Genomic DNA, 26,076 nt, shown 5'->3' with positions numbered 1-26,076 from the left:
TATTGGGCCTGGGCCGGATTTTGGGGGTTAAAATAGTCATTCTCAACGCAAAACACAAAAAGCAAAAACCCTAAAAGTTGAGGAGAGATGAAAAAAAAACTCACAATCGAAAAATGAGACAAGGTAAAAAAAATGGAGAAGAGAGTGGTGCATTAATAATACCAGAATCAGTAATAGAAGCAGCAAATAAAAGCCTTTCAAACACACAAGATTTAAGACTTCATCTCCAAGATTTCTTATCATCTATTTCTGAACCAGATGTTCTTACCCAACTCCCTCCTCTTCAACGTGCTCAAGCTTTTCTCCTTTTGGCCAAAGCTACTTCTACACTCGTTGCATGTAATTAATCAAACCCTTTTGTTTGCATTTTAATTACTTATTTATTTATTTTTTTTTTTTTTTAACTTGGGGTTGATTTGTTTTTTGGTTTGAAATGTTTATAGTGCGGTTGAGATGTAATGGTGTTCATCCAAATGACCACCCTGTTAAAACCGAGCTCGTAAGTTTTGTTTTGATGAGTTGGGTGTGTTTATTTTGATGAATTTGAATGATGGGTGTTTTTTTTTTTGTAGGAGAGATTAAACTTGTATGAAGATAAGCTGGAGCGGTTTATGGCGATAAGTAAAGGTATTTCTCTTGTTGGGCATTTGTTGTTTTGTTAATTCATGTCATTCTATATGTTTCTTTAGTTTTGTTTGATTTTATAATACGTTTTGTGCAGCGCCGTTGCGTCGTTCTACTACATTGAATTATCAAGCTGCGACTCGTTTTATTGAACATTCATTGCCAGATCTTACTAGTGGTGTGTGACAAGTTTTGTTTATTATAAATTATATGGTTGAAGTGATTTCCTTTCATCATTATATAGTTGAAGGATTGTATGCTTTTGTAGTGCAAAGGCAGAGTATGAGGGATATCAGTAGGGGTGAAACAGTGAGAAGTAGGGTGCACCTTAATGCAAAAAAGAAAAGGAAAGTTCAGTCATCAGAGAAAAAATCTGTTCGAACCGCTGCCCAAGAATTTCTCGAAAAGGCAAGGCAAGAGATTCTAGGTGCTAATAATGGTGATAACAATGGACCCTCTCGCCATGAAATTTCAGATGGAGAGGATGAACCGATGGACTAATTCTCGCTTTGTTACTCAGGTAACATAACACTATTGTGGATTGTCTTTTTATTCTTTCGTTTAGCTGTGTGCAATAGTTTTAGGATTTTTAATTACTTTTGGAATGTTTAAAGTTTTTATGATGATAATGTTTTTGTCTTGATTTTCTTTTAAGGTTAAACTGTTAATTGCCTTATGGAATGAAAAAAAAACATTTCTTTTCTACTAGTTGTTAGAAGTTAGAACCTCACCACTGCAATAAACAGACATGAGAGAAGCTTTTTTTCGTTAGCATGGAACGTATTGCTCTAACAATCGTTTGTGATTTTTTTATCTACTCTTATAAGCCTGTCAGTGTAATTGACAGTGAAATTGGTGAACATAGGTATGTATGTAAACCTAGAGCACTGGTTTATTTATACCTGACACACTTTATGCACACTACCAATCTTAAGCCTGTACTTTTATATCATGGACAGGAAGATAGAGTCTGGTTTTGCTGTCCCAAAGATTTGGTGTCCAGTTGTCCAGCCAATCAGAAGAGACCATATAGGGACTTTTTAAAACAATTATTCTTAGTCACTCTTTGAAATTACAACCCAAGTCCTTAACTAAATTGACAAACGTTTCCTGATTGTACTTCACAATGGGATTCAACGGAAACTTCTGAAGACAAAGATAAAAACCGGAGAATAAACTTCTGGTGTTTTGCCTTTCTCCTCTCCAAAGTCCCAAGTCCAACCTCACCATCTCTTTGAAATATATTGTTTTGGAGTATTAGAAACCAGAGAAGGTATGGATAGCTACCACCATGGTGATAAAATTCGAACGGAAGTTCAACCAAAAAATCCATTTGAAAACAAGTGTTCTCAATTAAATGGAAGGGTAATTTCCCAAGTAGTAACCCATAATGTCAATATGTTCCCAAGTAGTAACCACTCTCCAATTTTGACTTTTCAACCTAACTTTGGACACTTTTGTCTTTCTCCTTATTTTCAGCCAATGTCCACGTGGACCTGCAACACTCTCTTTCTACTGTTAGTAATTATTTTCTTGATTTTAACTGATTTGATGGGTGTGTGGATAGATACCACATTATCTTAGAGATGAAGAGATGCAAATTAACGGTCACGAACGCATCTGTGGTTTGAAAGCATCGAGATTCGTAAACATTAAGATGGATGGTTTACATTAACATTGTTCATATTTTTATTATCAAAAAAATATTTTTAATAAGAAAAATGTAGAGATATTAACAAGAACCAACAAAAACATGAATTATGGTAAAAAATAACAATATAAAAATCATGAATTAAGTCAACCTATATATTAAACCCTTAAACCATCAACAAAAGATGAAAACAAAACAAAATCTACACATCATCCACAAAACATGTTATGGTTCCACAACTATCAACAACAAAAAGAACAAAATCACTAGAAACTAGGACAAAACATAAACACAGAACATAACAACCCTTAATCTTGTCATAGTCATCATCTTCATCTTCCTCCTCGTCTTTATCATCACCAGAACTGGAACTATCATCATCATGTTGGTCTTCCCACATGTAATCAGTAGGGTCTTCATCAAAATAAGGATCAAACATTACTTCATCGTCTTTTTCTTCTTCTTCATCAGTGTAGTCATCACTTGAATAACTATCCCACATTTTGTCGTCCTCATCACTTGAGTAATCAGTGGTTTCACCGCTTGAACAATTAGGGAATCCAGAAGGCATGTTGATAAAAAACGATAGAGAAAAATTTTAAGTGGTCGATTGTTGCTAACAGTAAGAAACTTAGAATGTGAGAGAGATCAAATTGTAGATGACTATTACCCACTATTATTTCGAAGTGGTTTTAAGGATAAATGTTTGCGGGAAACGAGGCGTTGTAATTATGTGGGGTGGTTAATTTTCTTTTCACCCTTCTTAATGTACCATAAATGGTCATCATGACATTATTGACATAGAAAAAATGAAGGGATAGGCAAGACCAAATTAATTTAGAAAATGAAGCGAATTTTGACCCTTTGTCAAACCCAATGTAATTCGTAGCAATTAGAGGACATGCAAGTATGCAACTCTAATTGACCCTTTAGTCGTAGCAATTGCTACGAATTACATACTTGCATGTCCTGGAGTTGCAAGCCCTGGAGTTGCATACTTGCATGTCCTCTAATTGCTACGAATTACATTGGGTTTGACAAAGGGTCAAAATTCACTTCATTTTCTAAATTAATTTGGTCTTGCCTGTCCCTTCATTTTTTCTGTGTTATGATGACCATTTACGGTACATTAAGAAAGGTGAAAAGAAAACTAACCACCCCACATAATTACAATGTCTCGTTTCCCGCAAACATTTATCTTTAGAACCACTTCGAAATAACAGTGGGTAATAGTCATCTACAATTTGATTTCTCTCACATTCTAAGCTTCTTACTGGTTAGCAACAATCGACCAATTAAAACTTTTCTCTCTATCGTTTTTGATCAACATGCCTCTTCCTGGATTCCCTAACTGTTCAAGCAGTGAAATCACTGATTACTCAAGTGATTAGGACGACAAAATGTGAGATAATTATTCAAGTGATGATTACACTGACGAAGAAGAAGACGATGAAGTGATGTTTGATCCTTATTTTGATGAAGACCCTACTGATTACATGTGGGAAGACCAACATGATGATGATAGTTCCAGTTCTGGTGATGAAGACGAGGAGAAAGATGAAAACGATGACTATGACGACGAAGATTAAGGGTTGTTATGTTCTGTGTTTATGTTGTCCTAGTTTCTGGTGATTTTGTTGTTGATAGTTGTGGAACTAGAACATGTCTTGTGGATGATGTGTAGGTTTTGTTTTCATCCTTTGTTGATGGTTTAAGGGTTTAATTCATGATTTTATATTGTTATTTTTTACCATAATCTTATTATTTTTTACCATAATTAATGTTTTTGTTGGTTCTTGTTAATATCTCTACATTTTTCTTATTAAAAATATTTTTTTGATAATAAAAATATGAACAGTGTTAATGTAAACTGTTCATCTCAATGTTTACGAATCTCGATGCTTTCAAACCGCAGATGCGTTCGTGACTATTAATTTGCATCTCTTCATCTCTAAGATAATTTGTGGTATCTATCCACACACCCATCAAATCAGTTAAAATCAAGAAAATAATTACTAACAGAAGAAAGAGAGTGTTGCAGGTCCACGTGGGCATTGGCTGAAAATAAGAAGGGCAAAAGTGTCTAAAGTTAGGTTGAAAAGTCAAAATTGGAGAGTGGTTACTACTTGGGAACACATTGACATTATGGGTTACTACTTGAGAAATTACCCTAAATGGAATTGACAAGAAGAGAAGTATTTTCTTTGACAAATAAATGAATTTAACGTTAAACAAATCCAAAGGGAGACGGAGAAAGATGGTTTTTATTTATTTTTAATCAGAGAGAAAGAATGGTTAATCTTGGTCTTAGTCTCTTAGATCAGGTTAACATGCTCTATAATATATCAAACTTCTATATTTTACATACAACATCTTCTCCAATTCGTCAACCATAATATGTTTCTGGTGAGAATATGATGGAGGAATTGTAAACAAAGGGAGAAAAGTTGGAGAAGATTAAGATGAAAACAAAGATAGTAATGGCTGAATTAGGGGGGGACTATTGTCAAAATTTTGCAAAATCTTAGAAATATTTAATTGCAAAGATGTCCTATTCTCAAGCCTTCTGATTGTCTGGACACGAAATCTCTGGGACAGCAAAACCGGGCTCAAGCTTCTGTTTTATCTCTCTTTAAACGTCTATCAAAAATACCAAAACAACATTGAGACCAAAATTCTTCTGCTAGCGTAAATGGTAGTTGAGAAGAATATCCCAGGCATTGTTTTTTTCCTTTCAAATTTATTCCTTGGTTTAGGGTAGATGACCTGTAAATATTTGGACAGTGGACTAGTATCTTCCCTACCCATAGTTGATGGTTCAATACCAATAATTTGGGAATTTTAGAAAACAAGCCTTTAAATTTATTATGTAGGTCTAGGTGTGGATAAGAGATCAGTATCTAGTTTTATAACAGTAGTTGTTGTCTTGGTTGCTTTTGTGTATAATGGGATAAATTAGATGAGTTTCGAGGGAGTTTAACTGTTGAAGCCAGAGGTATAGTGGTGTACGCTTGGTCCTTGTTGACCTTGAAAGCAAGTGCATATAGAGCTAAGTTGTGATCAGTGCTCCATTGGAAGACATGTCCCGGGCTAACTCTATATTGTCAGAATAGGTATGCCGTATGCTATATTGTTGATCAATCAATCGGGAAGGAGAAAATTTAAGACTAGAATCATAGGGGTCCGAAACCTAGGGTCTTTAAGCAGGACAATGAATGATATGCGAAGCAACACCTTACATTGAGAAGCTTCAGATTTTCCTATAAGAAACAAATTAATCATTTGAGATGGGCAAGCATGTGCAAAGACCAATACTGGTACTTGTAACTATTAGGAGTACTGTGCTACCTGTTAAAGGTTAAGACTGTAAGATACAGAGATGCTTCATGGTCATTACTTAGTTGTCTAAAGCAACACTATAGCTCATTTCCCGATTATATATATATATATATATATATATTAGCAAAACTGTGAAAAGGACAGTGCAAATGCATTTAGGTGGGAGTTATACAAACACATGAAGCTATTTAAACTGATCGAATCTGAGTTAATTCATCATCTATAAATGCTGATCGGGTCTGTAATATGAACTTCCAATGAAAACCTCAAGTTAAATCCGCATCGGGTTCTGGTAGCTCTTTTTGTAAACAAACATATGAAGCTTGAATTTGGTTTGTTATTTCAAAACAGTCTCAATTATCTGACATTGCAGGGAGCGAGGAAGACAAAATTGCAGCACAAAAGGCAGGTCTTCAATCAGCTTTGGACTATTGTGACTTTAGTTTGGTTGCTTGCGGGGAATTGACATCAGTTCACAAGGGGAACAACTGGCTATCCCTTGTGTTAGTTCTCTCTTTTTACAAGAAGTGAGTCTTGATGGAAGAGTTCTTCTTCTGCAAAATTTTGTGTTTATAGAGACTTAATGTTAGGTGAAAGGTTGTAAAACTCAATGTTGTTGTCAGTAATAGAATCCTTATCCTCGTTGAGTCTTGTTACATACCAAGTTATGTATTACTTGTAAAATCTTTTATCTATTGTCTAATATAAAATGTTCACTTTATAAATAAAAATGAAAAAAAAACAAACAGCACCGCTGGATTGAAGTTGTATGAATCACTCTTCTTGTGTGTATATTGATCATTTTTACTTGTACAGTTGGATTGAAGCTTTAGAAAATATTTCAAACCCACTGCTTAAGAACTAGGCTCTTGAGCTCTTCCCATAATTTCATTATGTAGTTTGTACGGGGACGCATGTAGAAAAGCTTAAGTGAATGTAGGATATACTATCGATAGCAAAAGGCAAGTGATTGAGCACTTCGACTTGTTTAGCCACTCGATAGTGCTTGCTACTGGAAACACAGGTAATGTATCGAAAGGGAAAAAAGAATCTGACCCTACAAGTCCTCGTTAGAATTTAGAAGGGAACAAAAGTGTACTAAGTAATGAACAAAGGCTACCTTTCAAAATCTTGAAATATGGATTAAGACAGTCTTGCCCAACAGCATGGCAATTGGCTTTTAGTAGGTTTAATTAACAGTAGGTACTATAATTATGGTGAAAAGAGAATATGAACTTTATATCTTGTAATGAATTAGAGAGACATAAAAGAGAAGCACAAAAGATGGGCTATGATTTCTTGATAATCTTCCCATTCTTTACAAACCAGATTATTCAGTAGCCCATGGTACCAAACACTAAGTACATCACTTTGTTTATTCACATTAGACCTGAGTTGTAGCGAATCGCTGTTCAAATGCCGGCCAAGCATTCTGGTGGTGGAACCTGGTGCCTCGTTTTGTCAGTGCAATAATCGTAGACCATGTGATTTACTCTGACCCAGCGGTAGTTTCTGGCTTGGATTGTGCTGAGCTGCTGGTACAATGGTTCATCCCACCAATTTTTAGGACTGTAGGCACAGCGAGCAGGACCACTGGTGCAACCTTCAATGTCAAAATCCTTGTAGTAGGCATAGAATGGGGCCTTGGACCAATCGATCTTCTCCAATCCTCCACGTGTTGCCCAATTATCGGCTTCCCAAAGTGTTGAATAAATCCCCATTGGTTGTGAATTCGGATAGGCAACCCCCTTGGCCTCATTGTTCTTGTACACCCTTATCGGAACATCGTCCACGTAGAATCTGTAACGCAAGTAATATCTGTCGTAAAGTGCTCCTAAAGTGCCATTTTCAGTTTATCAACAAAATATTGTATAAGTTTTTGAACTCTTGAATCATGGAGCTCAAGAACTTGAATGAGTAGAATCCAATTTAGTTGTTTTGTAAATGAATTGAAGTTGAACTCTCAACAAAGCGTGCAACAAGTTTTGAGGACCACAAATGTATGGCTGCATGGATTAACTTGGGCGCCAATTTCCCCAATATGAGGTTGAGTCAATTGCTGGCATTTGTTTAGGTCCCAATAGTTTCAAAATGTGGTCCTTGCTCCTTACTCCTTACTCCTTGCAGAGTGGTATTGTGAGTAATTGAGTATTTTATATTTTCAGTCCAATAAAAGTTATAAAATTGGTAGGTCTTTTCCTCCCCAATGCACTTCCACCTGGTGGTGGATTATTAGTTTATTACTGCACATAAATGGATATATGGTGTAAGCCACCAGTTTTGCTTTTGCATATCATTAAACTATATTCGAATAGTAAAAAGCAGCCTGCAGTCATGTCCAAATCAAAATTAACACCGTACCCCCACCTTTTCTTTTCTTCAGATGTTTGTAATATTTGATCGAGTATCTTATCAAGATTATTTTATGACTATCGAAAATAAAAAACCGACATTTAATTATTTGACCGTTATATTTTAGTTGTATTAGGAGACTTGATTGCTGAGTTTTTGTACTTGGTATGTACTAGTCTAGTTGAAGGTTAGTGTCCAATGAAAAACAATATTTCAGGTGAAGTACATACAAACCCTATTGTATAATTTTTGAAGTAGCTAGAGATATCCAACACTCACAATTTATATGTAATGTAATGGTAGGGTATCAATCATGTATTCATGTGCACAATATATAGTTATATACACAAAACTGGTCCCTACAGCATCTCACATTTTCAGTCTTAGTGAAAAGGCGAAGATAGCTAGTGATAAAGGAATGAAGGAGTTCTGTATAGGAAAAAATCGTTTGAAGCTAACTACTGCATGTACAAATTCTAGAAACCTTAGTATATGAAAACCTCTGTTATATGCAATTCAAATTTGAAGAAATAACTATTATCGGACAGGGAAGATTCGCGTTGCACTTACACAATGTGGCGTCGATTCCACAAGATAGAATATGTATGAAACTGAGCTGATGGATCAAACCATAGGTTCACTCTTTGCTCCTTATCACCTTTCCCTCGAGCGAATACATTCGTTTGAACCGTGTATGGCTGCCCTGTTCTATTTCCCAAGAACTCAAAATCCAATTCATCTCGGTTCCCAGTGTCTGAATTCATCTGAATACCAAAAGGTTTTGAATAAAAATGTAAAGTAAAAAAAATTGAAATATTATCAGGTCAGCTTATCCAAGTGATGCCTGCCTTTGCACCACCTTTGCAAAATCCCGAAGTACTCTATAATATGAATAAAGATGTTATAGATTCAAAAAGTGGGATTGCTAACATTATATATAATATTAATATTAGCTGTTTTACTCATAGTTGATGTATACAATGTACTTGTCGATCGGTCTCTCTTCCAAACTGAAAATTGTACAACTTTGAAAAATTTCTCTGGTGTTGAAGAAAGACCTTAAAGTCATCTTCAACAATCTAATAAAGATAAAGTCTGAAGTACTTACATAAAATGCAGTCACAGTTCCTGCAGAATCCCCAGGTACCAATTTGATTTTCATGCTCACACGTCCAAACATGTATTTGCTCTTTGATGCAAAACCACAGCCTTAACATAGATGGAAACAAAAGAATATGATCAATGGTATTAGAGCAAGAAAATGAAATGACACTGCTAAAACTAGCTACGAAATATAATTGATGTACCAACTAAGTAGGGCACTTTACCAGAGGATTGATCAAGGAGGAGTTGGATTGCAGTGCCATTTTGTAATTGTTTGATATGACCTTCTGACCATGTGATGTGAAAATCTTGTAGAAATGTAGCTGGTTTTGCAATTGATGGACAAAAGTGCTGCAGAACAAGAACTGCATATATAAGTAGGAGCTTTGCCATATGCTTTGGAAGCTTTAAGAAGAAAGCTTTGGTTGTGTGTGAGGAAAGGCTCTTCATTTATAGAACAGCTACGATCATACGATTATAATTAAGTGTATGTAATGGTACAGAATTTATGAATATTAATCATATGTAGGCCTAACTCCTAAGTACACTACCATGTAGCTAGTGGTAAGTACACTGTACACCAATTCAATGCATGGTACAAGTAAAAAACAACCTTAATTAATTAAAAAGGACACATGGAAGTAAATACTACAAAAAGCAGGAAAAACTAAGAATTAACACAGTTTAATTAATTGCTTAGACCATTTTTCTCAACAATTGCTACATGTTCTGTAAAGATTACAAATGAAATTTTCTCGAGAAACTGCATTATTGTTATGTTTGAGTGCTTACGAGAATATATCATACGCAATTATCTGCCTTTGATACCGACAAGTTTTTATCAAGTGGGATTCTTATTAGAATGTTTATTTGTACGGATTTGAGTCTGGAATAAAAACATGTGAAAAAAATATAATAATTAGTTTTCCTGAGCAAATTTTCTAGAAGGTGGGGGTAGGAAATTGCTTTCTAATAAAGAAGGTGGGAAATAACGTGCAATTCTTAGAACCAATAATTATAATTCGAGATTTATGTTTGGGTTCCATGTATTAAATTGTTACTACCGTTTTTGCTTCAATTTAATTATTTTACAGCCATGGTTGTCACAAGTTGGACAGAATTGAGATATCTTTATCCTTCCTTAACATGTATGGGATGAATGCAGTTATGGTTGTCGGTTCAAAGCCTTTCAGTATGGGAGATGCCAGTGGACATTCTCATCCAGCTCATTTCGAGCTTCAAAGCTCCTCCATGGCCCTCCACCACCCCCACTTGGTTCATCTCCTCTTTTTTTTCTAGCTGTTATGATTCGCCCCTTACTTTATCCACCGCAAAATTCAATCCTTTTTTCGTGGTTTGCCATAATGTCATTTCTATTGCAATTATGTAAGGCCGGTGGTGTGCAAGGTCTTCCATATTTTTACTCACACGGATGTCATAATTTGTTTCCTATATGAGCATTTGCAATTTGAGGGATGGTACATTGTTATTTTCATCCCTTTGTTTAAAAAAGACAATGTAGTGATGTACCAACTCAATTTCAATTCTTTCGTATCACTTGTAATGAGGACATGAGGTACAACAGGATATCCTCTATTCGTTTTCCAATCTCTATTTCAAATTTTTATGTTGCGTGAGTCTTTTTCTTGAATGATCGCATCTCAATCTCATTAGATAACTCCTTCAAGTGAAAAAAAACGAGGAATGTCACCCAATTTAAAAGTGGTAGAGTGGCATTTTAAAAGAACATCATACTAAACGTTGTTGAATTAGTAGCAAAAGTTACAAGAAATTGTCCAGATTCTAACGTGTCAGTGTTGGATAAGCTGATCGAGCTTTGGATATCTGCATAGAAATGAGGAAAGTGATGAAGATTGAGAACTGATGGATATCTGACTGACACGTTCCTTAGATAAAGTGATTACTAACGTTTGATCCTAGTCTGTATCCATGTGTCATATGGCAGTGAAGAATTGAATCTCCAACACAAGGAACCCAGATGGCCCCTTAAATTTACCCTGTGCTTGCGGGAACTTTAAAGATACAAACGGTGCATCCTCAAGTTTGCACGGGTTGTTTTCAAAATGTTACTTAAACAAAACTTCAAGTTCTTGGTTGTTGGGATGTTGCTAAATGCTAATTTTGGGTGTGCTTGTTGGGTTTTATTGTGAACAATGGAAATTTTTTCACCGAAAATTAAACTAAAAGTCGGAAATAATGGCAATTCTTCTTACAAGTTTGTTTCCTCTTATCAAAGTTGAACATGAAAATCCATTTACAAGAAATAGAAAATTATACATTTTGTGCTAAAATGAGGAATACAAAAACAACTATCAAATTATACATCTTGATGAAAAATTTGAATGTAACGTCTCAAGCAAACATACAAGAAAAAAACAGCTACATGAATAACCTGCTCTAAGGGTTCCAATCCTCAGGTTTTGTATGGAACGGTTTCAGACGTACAAATCGTTTGCTCGAATCATAAATGAATGATATTTTGATACCCATGTCTTTTAAATGTTTTAATCGATCCGCTCAGACTAAGTCCCTCTATAAATTTGTATTTTAAGTTTGTTGACATATTTATGTCTAGTATTAAGATTTTGGTAATTCCTTCCCGGCCAAAAATGCTTGGAATAGACTAAATGCCCGTTTAGGCTGGAAGAGCGGAACCTCGTGACCTGCTGCTCTCACTGTGGCAAAGGTTAGTCCCTTGTAAACTTCAGTCCATCCAGCCACCTAGCCAAAAAAAACATGAATTTAGAACTGTCAGATAGCACCATTGTTGAGTTTCTATTCTTCCAAGGAAACCATTGTGTTTCCTTTCAATAGTCTCTATGCAACTTTGACGTAATGTTTCTTGGCATTTTGTTAAGGTCCTTTCTCAAGAAAAAACTTGAAATACAAGATGCTAGAAGGCAACACCAAGTCACCAACGCACCATGTGAGTTACTGCAGAGCACGTATGCAACTCACAAGGTGCATCACCTGCTGGAACATTCATTACTCATTACTAATTAAGGTGCCTTAGTTGTATTTTGGTAAGGTATTATAATGGACCTGGCCGCCTGAGTACCATGGATACCATCGAGTCTTGACAGTGAGATTGAGGTGGCTGAGGGAGAATCTTGTCGCAGTCACTGGAACTACTGAATCCGTGTCGCCACTGTGCATAGAATCAGCAATAGAAGTTAGAAATAATTGATATCTGAGTTAAGAAACTAGCTAGTGATCTAAACGGTGCAGCTCTTTCATGCTAAGGAACTTTATTTGATATAAGTTGCACTGTAATTTGTAAGCGAATTGAAAATTTTACGGGCAGAATGATCTGTGCTTGGACCTAAAGTTCTGTAGGTTTACAACAGGCCAGGAACCCTGTAATGTTTTTGAGGTGGAAACGCTCCCTGTAATTTGATATTGTAAAAAGCCCAATTCTGTTTTAGGATCTGACACTTGATCACACAATGACACCTATGAGTTCAAATGCATATTCCGATATCTGGAATTCATCATACATGATATAAATTCGCAATGCACTTTTGCACCTCACTGCCTCAATACCATCCATTAGAGACTTGTTACCTGAAAACCCATATCCTAAGGCCAGCATCAATCAATTCTTTGTATGTTGGTAGCATTGTAAAGTCAGAATCCTTCCAGTTCTTAAAAAGCACATCACTACAAAATTCAAAACTCAATTACTTCATTCAGTCAGTTCCCTATTGAAATATAATTCAGTGAAATTGCATAAATTCACTCAAAAAATTACAAAGAGATAAACCTGCAAGCCGTCCAATTGTAAGAAATGCGAGTTACATTTGCGTGCATAGCCTTCTGGACATCAGGTCTGTTATAGTACTTTTCTGCATAATTTTCAGAACAGGGATCATATCCATAAACACGCCGTCTTAAGAGGGATTTCTTGAGTCTTGTTAATCGTGTAGAATTTGTTGTTGCAGCAGGACATGTTGGTGTGTAGATGCTGTACTGATCAATGTTACCGAATTCTTTGTTCATGGCATAACCAATGGCACGATTGCATGCATCGGATGTATTAGATGACTTAAAATCACAGAGAGACAAAATGGTGTGGTAGGAATGATCCGAAATCATCGCATGACTCCACCAATATGTCACAGTCCCTATGCTGTCATAGTGACTATCTGTGACGGCATTCCCTACCTAAATTGGCAAAATTAGAAACTAAGCATAGACACCAACTTTTTTTACTTCTAGGAAAATTATAAGCATGTACATACAAAATAGCTTAGTTTAAGCAGTAAACAGTTGAGTGCTTTTCATATGATCATCTATATTTATGCATCTAACAGCAATATGCCAACTAGCACTAATGCTTGTTTATACGTCTGATCAAGCTAAACTTTCACACAGATAGAAACACAAATGACTTTCATTTAAGTCCTATTATTCCTTAATTTGATTGAATACCGTCTGAATAGTGAAGGGTTTTAAACTGAACTTACAATAAATCCTTTAAGTTTGATGAAGGGCTTTGAATAAGCTTTGTTGTAATCGTGGACTTTCTTCGCCACTTGAGGAACATAATGTCCTTCAGAGATACCAATAAAATGAAATGTTAGGACCTTAGAAATAGTTTTGAACTTTAAAGTTGTCGATGTATTTAATTATACAGTAAAAATACTTGTAAGTTTTATTTACCTGCATAGCTCTCCCCAGACATGTAGAAATCTCTATATTTGTATTGAGGAAACCTTAATATCCATCTATTCAAAAATATTAGAACATCCTGAGCTGAACAGTGGAAGTTGGAAAATGTATGTAACCGTTAGATTATAAAAAATGAGAATCGCTTAAAAATATTTTTGAAAAGTGTACATTGTTTAAACAAACTAATTGCTCATGTTACCCCTGTTTTACCTGTTCGTTCATCTCCAGCATGTTTGAGATCAGAGCTTGTATTAGTATAGGAAAAACCAACACCAACTGGTGACTCTAGGAATAGAAGATTAGCTTCTGCAGAAGATAATTAAAAGAAGTGAACACTATCATGGTTAACATCTTAAGGACATAATTGTATAAAACTAAAGCCCATAAGTGAAAAATACTATCAAAGGGAACAGTAGAATGTATGTATACCTTTATTCCATGAATGCTTGTTGAGATAGAGAGATGAGCCGGTTTTGTTTATAAAGAACGGCCCAATTTCCTCTGATGCTCCATATGCAATTGATGAACATCCTGGGCCTGCACCATCCAATATAGAGTTTCAATCCACAAAAACACTCAAAAATGTACTGTATATGATCTTTTGAGCTAAAACAATATGCTTGTAATCGAAAAACATTTCAGAAAAAAAAAATGACAGAGAAATGATAGAAGATAAAACGTGGATGGATTAGTAGTAAAGAGGGTGGTTATATGAGCTCCACTTAAAGTGAGTCCAAAGTACTCCATCACTAAATACAATTAATTATAAGCTGGTTTTTGGTGTAGATGTTCTCACATAATAGAAATTATATTCACATAATATCAGTTCATTCGAAGATGTACAGCCTTGTCAAAAATCATTTAGAATGTTACGAAATTATCTAACGGCTCAAATTTTTTTAACTTCATAACAATTTTTAATAAAATTAAACATATTTAATTGAGCTGATGAGAGTGTTGACCATCATGTGATGTGATGTATATCTCTACAAAAAAAATTAAACATTAATTCATCTTGCAAATCTACTTTTAGAAGTGGATTAATTTTGCAGTCACTATAAGGTAGTCACTATAAGGTAGAGTTCATATAACCTTATAGTGACTCCACTGTTAAACAACTTTGTAACTTTAGTTGGTAAATGATTAGTCAAGATTGCAACTGGGGGTGTTAATAGGGCTCAGGGCGATAATAACCATTTCTTAGTACTGGATCTTTTAACATGAATCTTTTAACTCAGCATTGGACCAAACTTGATTTTGGGTTGTCAAATTTTTGTACCGTACTCAACATCTGTTTCAGTGGTTGAGTAAAAAATTAGGTCCAGCCCAATTCTGTGATGTGAAATGCCGTTGGCACTTTGTCAGGCATTCTTGAAAAGCTCAACAGTGGAAGTGTGTGGACTGTAGAGTCTTCATTAACGTCATTATTCACCTCCACATTTTTCCAGTCAAGAAAGATCAAAGAAAGAATTGACTGATCGAAAGCAACATCAACAAAAAAGAACAAGAGATAGAGACATAAAATATGCATCTTTTCATGAAGACAAATGGTGAAGTCAGTAAAAAAAAAGTCGGTTTATTTCATGTGATGCCTTGTTCTCCTATTGTAGTTCTGTGTTCAGTGTTCATCCATCATTTTGGGAAAAGACGAAAAGTTACAGAGCTTTTTTAACCTTTATTTAGAGAATAATCTTCACTCACTGAAGGAATAAAAAGAAAACTAACAGAAAGAATTCACGAGTCACCAAGTTGGTGCACTCAATAGCCAATAACTCAAAAACCGGTTTGGTGCATGCTCTTCAGTGCACAGTTCAAAATATTGAATTGCTTGAAATTTGGGAAAGTTTTACCAAAATTGCAAGAGGTTTGCTACATATTAAAGTAGGATAGAACTAACACAGCAAAAAAAAACGACCTAAGTCGATTCTGATTGTTGGTGAAAATAAAATAAGGAGTCAAACTCTCTCTTCACCACCCAATCACAGCCGATTTCGGATATTTTTTTTTTGTTGCTGGGCTATGTGATGTAGTCCCCTCATCAGAGTACCGTTATCGAAATAATGGTTCCTCTTTTCAGTTTCTGAAATACCAAAATACTTCGTGAAACGAAATTTTATTCAATGATCGAAGTGAATCTGAATTGGCGCATCGTAGCACTACTATGCGTTGATCTGCTAACCTGCGGTGATGATGCAAAGTCTATTGTGTCGTTTATATTCCTTTGTCTATTACTCATTGTTTTAGTTCTATCCTTACTCATTTGCTAACAATCCTAAAATGCAACTCTGTGGAATAGCAAGATGAATGATTAATAGTGGCATGTTGAGAGAAAGAACCTTTATGAAGTTTGCTGTGCTCATCATTTCGGAATAAATCTCAACTTCCCAAAACACTAACTTTTATGAAAAAGACCAACAATTATGACGAAATTAATGATTCAAAAGTTGCTCAAAGGGAATTTGATTGACTACTTACGTGTCTTCTTTTTGTATTTTCATTTTCAATAATTATTTTTGATTGATGTCTCGAGTACTTGTACAATATTCTTTTCATATAACATCTTTGACCATACATAGTTTTCAATCCAATGAAATATAAATAAATATATTAGAAATACGTTTGTTAGTCTGTCATCTCTTGATCTAAACCTATAGAATAAACAGGGAAAAAAAAATTAGGTAGAGAATATTTGAAAAATGCAGTTCCATACTTCCATTGATATGAAATATCGAAGTTCTTTTAATGTGTTTCGTTCCAGCACTTTAGCCTACCTAGTTTTGCTATTTTGAATAATTTTCCGAAATACCAATTTTTTTATAACAGAACTAAAAAGGTTGAAACCAAAAGCACAGACCAAACTGATCGATATTACATTTGAGATATAAGACTAAAAGAAAAAAAAAACTAACCTCCATTGAGCCAAAGCACAAGAGGCTTCTTGTCTGGCTGACTACTGGATTCTATCAACCAATAGAAGAGAGCCCGACCGTGTCCCTCATTGACGGTAACATAGCCGGAGTATTGGGAGAAGGACACCTGTGGCTGTCCAGGGAGTGCCACTACTCGATCATGCAATTGTGAAGTGTGTGCAGCCTTAATGACAATTGCCAAAGAGATGAAGAATAAGAACAGGTTCAACTTATTACCATGTCTTGCCATAGCACCCTTCATCAGTAGTGAAGTAGTCCTCACTCCCTCTCCGGCCTCTCTAAAACTCTCTCAATCTGGTGTTTGTGTGAGAGTCAGAGAGTTTTCAATGCGTAACTATATAAATACACAACTACACATTACACTAAAACCTTGTAGGTTGGGCAGTAAGGTATGTATGTGGACCTTTTCCCTTGAGAACAGCTGATAAGTAGTCTACGTACTGTCCACAATACCATTTAAAACTAGATCAGAACTGGGGTTTCTAACCCAAATAAAAGCAGTGACATTAAATGCATCTCACAGGACTCCCTATCTTCTCTCAAGTCTCAAGTCTATTGCTCATTCAGGTAATGCTGTGGTCCTACACATGATGTACTGTGGCCTGTGGCTATAAGTTGTGACCACCTTCACTAAAAGTCTAACAACAATACAAACCAGCCTGCATTTTTGATTTCTTGAATTGTAACATCGATATAAGACAAAGTTGTTTAAACTTTAAAGCCAAATTGGGCACCATGCCAGCCAATTCACTTAAATCTTCATCAGAATTATAAATTTCTTGTTTTAGTGTCTCTATGTGATTATTTTAACAAATAAACATTTCTGTGAGATGTTTAAGGGTTGGTGATGACCTGTACGTACAATTCTCTATTTCGTTGTATCATATGTTAGTATAGTTCGTTATATATTTGCTTGTATATATTTATTCCTATTGAATCATGTGGGATTTTGAATTTTGACGACTAGTGGACTCCATTAATTAACATACCTAAACTTGTTGAAAAAACCTTCAATTCTCAGCCTCCGCGTAAATCCCAAGTTCCAAAATAATAGTTAGTAAAATAACAATATTAATATTAATAATAATTAGTAAAATATATGTCGTCCCACGCACATATATATACATCAATGCAATGCATGCACAGGGACGGATACTGCCACCCCAAAAATTTGAAAACCCCCATAGATATATATGTAGTCCTTGACTCCTTGTGTAGGAATGTGTAATTGCTGAAGTAGTAAAAGATTTGCCACTCCAATTTTCTTTTAAGAAGTTTTATTACTGCCCCCACCACCAAATTTTCTTAAAATATAGAGTCAAAGTTGGAGAAAAAAAAATAGAAAAGATCCACGGAGAAATTTTAACCCTGGACTTCAGTGAGCAAGAAAAATTACATACAAGGTACCAATTGCAAAATTATGAGTTTGAAGTTCTTGTACATCCGAAATTTCAAAAATTGTCAACAATATAAAAGTTGTGTCAAATGTTGGTAAAAACAGGTAAGTCAACAATTTATCCTCTTGTTGATAGATTGATTGGTTTTGTGGTGACATTGTCCGTTCTCACTGTTATATCTGAACATGCATTCTCAGCAATGAAAACTGTCAAGACTAAATTGCACAATAGGAAATATATCGCTTGCTCGAAAATTCGATACAGACTCTATGATTGACGCTTTTGCTATGAAGAAAGATCGCCGGGTACATTTTCTATTGCCTAATTAGGACTGATAATTATTTATCATATTTTTAAGTTAATGACAAATAAAAAGATGTATTTTTATATTTTTATATGTTTTCAATTCGTTGCAGTCTTATTCTTATTTTAGTAGAAATCCTTATGACCAGTACAAATTTTGTCAATTGTTTGATTTATTGGTCACATACTCTCGCAAACTCTGAATCCTAGATCCGTTCATGCATGCATGCATGCAAATTAGGCCATTAATCATTTATGAATGTGCATCAATGCATGCATGTGAGATTGTGAGTGTATTATGTATGTACACAGAAGCTAGGCTATAGCAGTATATAAAGGATGATATACTACTCCATGAGTTGGTTAACTACCAAGCTGTGCAAATCTACTCTGTCAGTACGTGTGTGCGTGCACGTCACTTTGTATTTACTTTGCTGTCTGATGTATCATATTAAATAGCTCACGTGTTCCAACACTCCAATTTAGCCAAGTCGACAATATAAGGTGATGTCAGCAGTAGGCTAATATGGAGGGTGTGAAAATTTTAAGTAGAGTGTGGAAACTGCATCACTGAGTACGTGCATCATCAGTGACTCAGTGCTATAAGTCTTGCCGCCTCGTTCCGCCCGCTGCTATTTGATTGAAGGGTATTGTCTTGGATTTATCTAAATTGCTGGACTAGATTTAGTATTGGACTGGATTCGTGGGCTTAATGAGCCACAAAATAGGAATATATATATATATAATTGCTAAATTTTACTTTTTATTTGATATTCTCTTGGTATTGAAAGTTTTAATTTAAATATATTTTCAAAAATCTTCCATTTCAAAGTTTTAACATTTGCCATATTGCTATGCCGTTAGGAATTGAGTAAGGTTCGCACTTTTTGAACACATGCCATAGTATGAGCCACATAAAACTTCTGGTCGATCGGGGGTGCATCATATCAATCGGGCAAAGCTAAATGGCATCCCGAGATAGTCAAATATTTACGGATTGCCTTTTTATATATGTATATAGAATATTCATGTTAATACAAATTGGTGGATGCCTTCATAGATTCATTTGAAGGTTTTGGAGTCAGAAGCTTTGGTTAAAGTGATATATGGTGGATTCCAAACCTACGGATTCATCTCAATGGACAAACGAGAAATCTATTTTCGTCATTTATTTGAAAATACGGACCAGATCTTATTATTCGGCAATTATAAGTCCAGACTATAGAATTCATGTGTTAATATTTAGGTTTGAAACGTTCGTTGAATAAGTATTCTTCATATTATTCAAAAATTGTATAAAACAGAGTATTAATTACTAACTAAAACTAAGTAATAGTTAAAGACTTAAAAAGTTGTAGCTCACATATTTAATTAAGTTGGGATTTGATCTTTTCACACACACACACATATATATTCCAAACATACGGATTCATCTCAGTGGACAAACAAGAAGTCTATTTTTGTCATTTATTTAAAAATACGGATCAAATCTTATTATTCGACAATTATAAGCCCATACTATAGAATTCATGTGTTAATATTTAGGTTTGAAACGTTCGTTGAATAAGTATTCTTCATATTATTCAAAAATGGTATAAAACAGAGTATTAATTTCTAGCTAAAACTAAGTAATAGTTAAAGACTTAAAAAGTTGTAGCTCACATATTTAATTAAGTTGGGATTTGATCTTCACACACACACATATACACACACTTATATATCTATATCTTAATATTAAAGCTCCTACAAATGGTATTTTTCGAGCTCTATTAAAATTCCACGTCATCAACTTAATAGTTAACTTAAAACGGGACTCTTTTTCTGTTAGAATCCAACTTCAAACAGGAATCTACTTTCATTTTAAAACCAAAACTCAAATAATAGCATAAAAACTCTTTATATCCAAATTAAAATGAGATTCCTCCCCCAATTTAAAAACATGGATTTTTAAAACTTAATTAAAATAATTTGTTAAGAAATTAAAACGGATTTTTAAGACTTGATTAAAACAATTTGTAAGAAAATTAAAACAGGTTAGCGACGAAAATAGGAATCACGATTTGTTATGATTGTTGAGCAAATTTTTAAAAGAGCGGGCGTATGCACGGGTCTAATTTATAATTTTAATATTAAAGCTCCCACAAGGGGTATTTTTCGAGCTCTATTAAAATTTCACGCCATCAATTTAATAGTTAACTTAAAACGGGATTTTTTTTTTCTTTTAGAATCCAACTTAAAACGGGAATCTCCTTTCCTTTTAAAACCAAAACTCAAATAGTAGCATAAAAACTCTTTATTTCCAAATTAAAATGAGATTCATCCCCCAATTAAAAAACACGGGTTTTTAAAACTTAATTAAAATAATTTGTTAAGAAATTAAAACGGATTTTTAAGACTTGATTAAAACAATTTGTTAGGAAATTAAAACAAAGTTAGCTTAATTTAAAACAGTAAATCACAATTTGTTATGATTGTTGAGCAAATTTTTAAAAGAGTCGGTGCGTTGCACGGGTTTGCTTTCTAGTATATATATATAGCGAAAGCAACACAAAATATGGAAGACTTACTCTTAGCAATCAATCCATACAATATAATAAACTGTAACATATTTTAAATAGTAATCTTGTGCAAGAAAGAACCTTATATATAGTTTGACTTTTAATGTTTTTTCACTAATATATAATCAAATAATTAAATTCCAATGCAAGTGAACAATAATCCAAACTTTTTGGATCCTCTATTGTTGAACTTTTACTTCTGACGAAGCTTCATATGAATATTTTTTGTTCAATGTGATATAAATTAATATGGAGACTAATTAACTAATCTTCATTACATTGTTCAAGGTATTAGGGATAAGCGTTTAACTGTATATGACTTTATTATTACAATATATTTTCTCAAGTTTTTTCTCTCTTTATTTGTTTTATTTGTTTTTCTTTTCGTCATTTAGCTTACCACATTACACAATTTCTTAAATTACCTATACCAAAAAAAAAAAAAAACTAGCTAGTAATGAGCAATCAGTCAAAGTCACTGAGTCAAAGGAATGAAGACTAGTCAACTTAAGATTCTGTTGTAACTAATTCTGATAGAATAATCCTAGTAAGCAATGGTTTGTTACGGTAGTTAAAGTTTAACTGTAATGAGTTCATATAAATAGATCGAACTTAACCTGAGAATGATCATGTGAATAAACTTTCATTTTCTCAATTAGAGGTGAATCCCCATTTCTCTGTTTCTTCTTCATTGAGTTTTCATTAGCTAGAAGACTGCTAGAGTGGAAGGGTGATGGTCTCAAGACTCCCAAGAGTCGAGTCAAAATAGTTTAGGATATTGTCTTATGTGAGTGCTGGGCGGGATCATGCATGGTTGCTTCGGCAACTGAATAAGAGTACACAGACATGAGTTGTGAGATGTCCACCTACCAATCATTCTAAGCATTGATTTTCATGAGCCATTGGCCAATTTGCTAAAAAAAAAACATTGATCTACTTTGGTGAATGTTCTGCACATGGAGAGGCAGTTTTGAGCTAGGTGGGGCATTGATCAGGAAGTCACTATTGTCCAAGTACTTCGGTTTCATGATTGTTTGTTCATAAAAATTTGAGGTTTCCAAGTAAAGATGAACTCCATAAAAAATATGTTTTTTTTTGCAAAAGATATAGGTCTATATATGTTGACTTAGCAGAGTAGCGGTGATATTCCACTTTTTAATCAAAAGTTTGTGGGAAGATACTCAATTGGGTGAGTGAAATTTCAAGTATAAATAGGCGCTAATTAGGAAGGATATTTTCACAGAAATGCTTAGTGTGTAGCCTCACTAGCATGTATAAAATATGATTCTTCAAATCTTGATCAATAATCCAAACGAGAACTAGAACTGGAACCCATCAGATAGTTGAACTTTATGAATGCGAATCTAAATAAAAGTTACTGCCCACGGCAACCTCATTAACCCGAAATTGAAAATATTTTGAGATGCATGTTTTGAGTTCTTTAAAGCTTAGGACGAACTTGAATTGAAACGTACGTAACAGGCGTAGCCCACCCAAGTTCCCATGTTAATGATCATGACAGGAAATGCAGAATGATGTTATGATGAACAAATGAACAATGATTGGATCAAATGATCACCATTCAATATATAGAAACCATTCAGTCACTTTTTCTCTCAACAGAATTTGTTATTGCTTCAAGTAGATATATATATGGGTAATGGTAGTAATCAAAATCTGTCAACCTGACGAAACTTGTGAACTGAAATGTAAGATGAGATGTGCTCCAAATCTTTTGTTTCCAGCATCTACGGAACCCATGTGCTCTCAAGCGTGCAAAAGATTTCTCTGTGGCACATAAGCACATTCTCATCATCAAATACATAAAACAGCACCACCGATAGTGATAACAGCTAACCACGCCCAGGAATCTCTCCTAGTGTTTCTAGTTTCTATTTGGTATAACTGCAAGTCTTCATTCCAGATTTCCAGCAGCTATACTGCAAGTCATTGTTATACTTTTTATAACTAGTAACTCTCAGAACATGAATTATTGGTACAATGGAAATGGATAATCCGACAAACTAGAAACACCTTTGTTTTACATACATGGCTCGGATTTTGAAATTACGTTTCTAGTAGGTGGTAACTGGTAACTTATATTTCACTTCGATTTCCGTTCGTCATTTGTTGTTGGAAGACCTTTATCTCTTCCGAGCGTGCAAATGTTTTAAAAGCTAATGTTTTGAAAGGCCCATCAGCTGATTGATTGTATACTGTTTTTGCGACGTCATTAAAAAAAAAAATGATGAATAGAGAAGGAGAATAAATAATTTTAAAAAATTATGACTACATGGATCAATGGATATGATGCCATGTATTGCAAAGATTAGGGTTCGCTTTTAAAAAACAGATCGACCATATAATTTATGGAACAAAATGTTGTTGGGAGATTTCACTAGAAAGTCACACATCAATCTAACTACTTTTTATCCCAAATGATTTTAACTTGGAGATCACACCAAGGAAATCACCCACTCAAGACTTTGGTAGTTATCACAACAAACTCAAACAAGCAAAGCCACTAATTTATCATCACCCATAACAAGTAAACAATAAATAAGGAAGTAAATATGCAAAGAGACACAAAGATTTAGGTGGTTCGGTAAATGTTATCTACATCCACACAAGAGCCGAGTTTCCTTTATAGCAAAGATTGGAGAGTTTACAAGAGATATCAAGAATCAAGAACAAAATGCCTCACTCAAACCCTAGCTCAATAGAGCTCCCACAATACCCAAGAAATGAATCTCTCAAAAGTTATCTCAACCCTAACCATAAGTTTCTTTATATAGGTGGGGAGAAAATTTCATGAGAAAGTGGATTTGGTTATTGAAATTTCGACAAACTGTCAAAATTTCATAATATTTCGTCAAGATGAATTTCGGTCGGTTCACCTGGGCCATCCAAACTTCTCAAGGTTGGTCACATTAGGCCGACTTCGAAACAGGAAGGAAGAAATGTGCATGAATCTCAGTTGGTTCTCTTGGGCCGTCCAAACTTCTTAAAGTTGGTCAGATCAGGCTGACTTCGATGCAGGAGAGTAAACTGGCTTAATCTAGCCATCTATGTTTCACAACTGTTAGTTCCTCACTACCATCACCGGAGCAAAGCTCGACGGTTCCACAAACCCAACAATCTCCCACTTGGAACCTGTCGAGATTTTCTACAAGCACATCACATCTCAATTGTAAAAACTCCATCCAAATCCAATTTACTAATGAAACATTCGGCTCATCCAATATAGTCTTCAAGCAAGAAGACCAGACGAAGTTGAACACTTTAACTTCATCTTCACAACACCCCTACCATAACATAGACATGTCTCCGTGGTACTCCATAGATAACACAATATCCGTTTCACCGCTTCCCAATGATGTTTGCCAAGGTTAGCTATAAACCTCCAAGCAACTCCCACTGCATGGGATATATCCGGGTGCGTGCAAACCATGTACTATCGCCTAGGAGCTTGTTGGAAACCATGCAAGCTCTTTCTCAGCTTGCGCACCATATTCTCTATCCTTCCGGTAGGAAAACCAACGATTGTCGTGGTGTAAATCTCCTCAACATGGTCACAATGGAGGTGAAAGCGGTTTTCACATCTAAGCGCTTAAGATTTAAACCTTCCGCTACAATAATACTAAACACCGACCGAAAAGTATTGGGGAGAATATCATTGCCAAATATTTCTTGGAACCATCATGTTCTTTCTTGACTCGATACACCCATTTGCTCTGTGTAGAGTCATGTCCTCGGGTACTTTGGCAAACTCCCAGTGACATTAAAGACGAGGGATTTCGTCTCATCATGCATAACAAGCTCCCACTCGCTAGCATCACCAATCTCTAATGCCGCATCATAGCAATGAGGTTCACCATCATCAGTAAATAAATGGGTGGAGGGAGGACACTTCATGCTCGGTACAGTTTGCCTGGATAACCTCCTTAGTGCACGAGGTGGAGATGGACTTGGTGGCGTAGTCTCTTCACCGAAGTCACCATCAGTAATCATCGGTGTGGAACTTCCACAACACCACGACTCATATCAAAGCCTTCCAACTCAACATCTTCGGTGTCACTATCCAGAACCGGCTCCACGGTGCCGTAGCTTTTTTCGTCCTTGTACAAAACCATCTCATTTGAACAAGGCATCTCTGCTTCGAATAATTTTCCGGTTTTGGTCATCCCAAAAACGATAACCAAGATCATCATCGCCATATCCAATGAAGGTACACTTGACATCAAGCTTACTCCTAGCTTGGTCACTAGTGTGCACATAGGACTCATACCCAAACACTCTCAAATGGGAAAGGTTCACATCCTTCCCACTCCACACTTCCTCTGGAATCCTGAAATCCAAAGGTACTGACGGTCCTCGGTTGATCAGGTAAGCTGCTGTTCTAACACTCTCTGCCCAGAATTGCTTAGGCAAGCCTGCTAATGTACGCATACACCTAGCCCTATCTGTCAGTGTTCTAATCATCCACTTTGCGACCCCATTCTCTTGAAGTGTCCCTCGCAAAGTCTTTTCCATCTTGATATCACTGTTAGCACAATACTTCTCAAAACCTGAATCAACATACTCTCCATAATTATCAGATCTCAGCTTCTTCACCTTGAAGCATGTCTCATTCTCAACCATGGCCTTCCACGTCTTGAACACTTCCAATACCTTGGACTTGTGTCTCAAGAAATAGACCCACACCTTCCTAGTATGGTCATCAATGAAAGTCACAAAATATAACTTTTCGCCAAGTGAAGAGACATTAGCTGGCCCCCAGACATCTGTATGAATCAACTCAAGCTTCCTAGCTTTCAGAGTTTGACCCATCTCCTGAAAACTCACCATTCTCTGCTTTTCAAACATGCAATTCTCACAGAAGTCAAAGTCCGTCGACTCTAACGGGAGTTTACCAGTGGAGTGAAGGATTTGCATTCCTTTCTCACTCATGTGACCAAGTCTGCGGTGCCAAACATTCGGATCCTCTTTGCCATTTGCCACAGCATTCGACCCACACCCGTGTGTGGTCATGTAGAGAGTACCATCCTTGTCGCCTTTAGCGACAGAGACTTTCCAAGTATCCTTCATGAAGATTGTAACAAATCCTTCACTAGCCAATTGACCCA

The 26,076-nt window shown here is 35.4% G+C and overlaps 3 protein-coding genes across 4 annotated transcripts; 1 reads left to right on the top strand and 2 right to left on the bottom strand.

Moving 5' to 3' along the window:
* Positions 1-27: 27 nt before the first annotated feature.
* On the top strand, positions 28-6,388 carry LOC147508324 (Sas10/Utp3/C1D family). Its single transcript, XM_086600880.1, has 6 exons — positions 28-339; positions 444-499; positions 573-627; positions 722-802; positions 893-1,144; positions 5,988-6,388. Exons 1-5 carry the CDS (start codon positions 114-116, stop codon positions 1,123-1,125), a joined length of 651 nt encoding a protein of 216 aa, XP_086457006.1. The 5' UTR covers positions 28-113; the 3' UTR covers positions 1,126-1,144; positions 5,988-6,388.
* A 438-nt stretch (positions 6,389-6,826) lies between these two features.
* On the bottom strand, positions 6,827-9,515 carry LOC147508323 (putative xyloglucan endotransglucosylase/hydrolase protein 6). Its single transcript, XM_086600868.1, has 4 exons — positions 9,295-9,515; positions 9,075-9,175; positions 8,537-8,730; positions 6,827-7,414 (listed from the first exon to the last, which is right to left on the bottom strand). The coding sequence occupies exons 1-4, from the start codon at positions 9,461-9,463 to the stop codon at positions 7,027-7,029; spliced, it is 852 nt and encodes a 283-aa protein (XP_086456994.1). The 5' UTR covers positions 9,464-9,515; the 3' UTR covers positions 6,827-7,026.
* Positions 9,516-11,294: 1,779 nt separating this feature from the next.
* Positions 11,295-17,275, bottom strand: LOC147508322 (serine carboxypeptidase 24-like). 2 transcript variants are annotated; one of them, XM_086600866.1, is made up of 9 exons: positions 16,672-17,275; positions 14,192-14,299; positions 13,973-14,068; positions 13,754-13,846; positions 13,558-13,643; positions 12,855-13,255; positions 12,656-12,751; positions 12,134-12,239; positions 11,295-11,812 (listed from the first exon to the last, which is right to left on the bottom strand). In XM_086600866.1, exons 1-9 carry the CDS (start codon positions 16,931-16,933, stop codon positions 11,669-11,671), a joined length of 1,392 nt encoding a protein of 463 aa, XP_086456992.1. In that variant the 5' UTR covers positions 16,934-17,275; the 3' UTR covers positions 11,295-11,668. The 2 variants fall into 2 exon arrangements, with proteins under 2 accessions (XP_086456992.1, XP_086456993.1); XM_086600867.1 differs by having other exon boundaries at positions 12,150-12,239; positions 16,672-17,071.
* Positions 17,276-26,076: the final 8,801 nt, after the last annotated feature.

This window comes from Coptis chinensis, chromosome 3 (genome assembly GCF_015680905.1).
Source record: "Coptis chinensis isolate HL-2020 chromosome 3, ASM1568090v1, whole genome shotgun sequence".
NCBI lineage: Eukaryota > Viridiplantae > Streptophyta > Magnoliopsida > Ranunculales > Ranunculaceae > Coptis > Coptis chinensis.
This window is presented reverse-complemented; position numbering and strand designations above follow the sequence as displayed.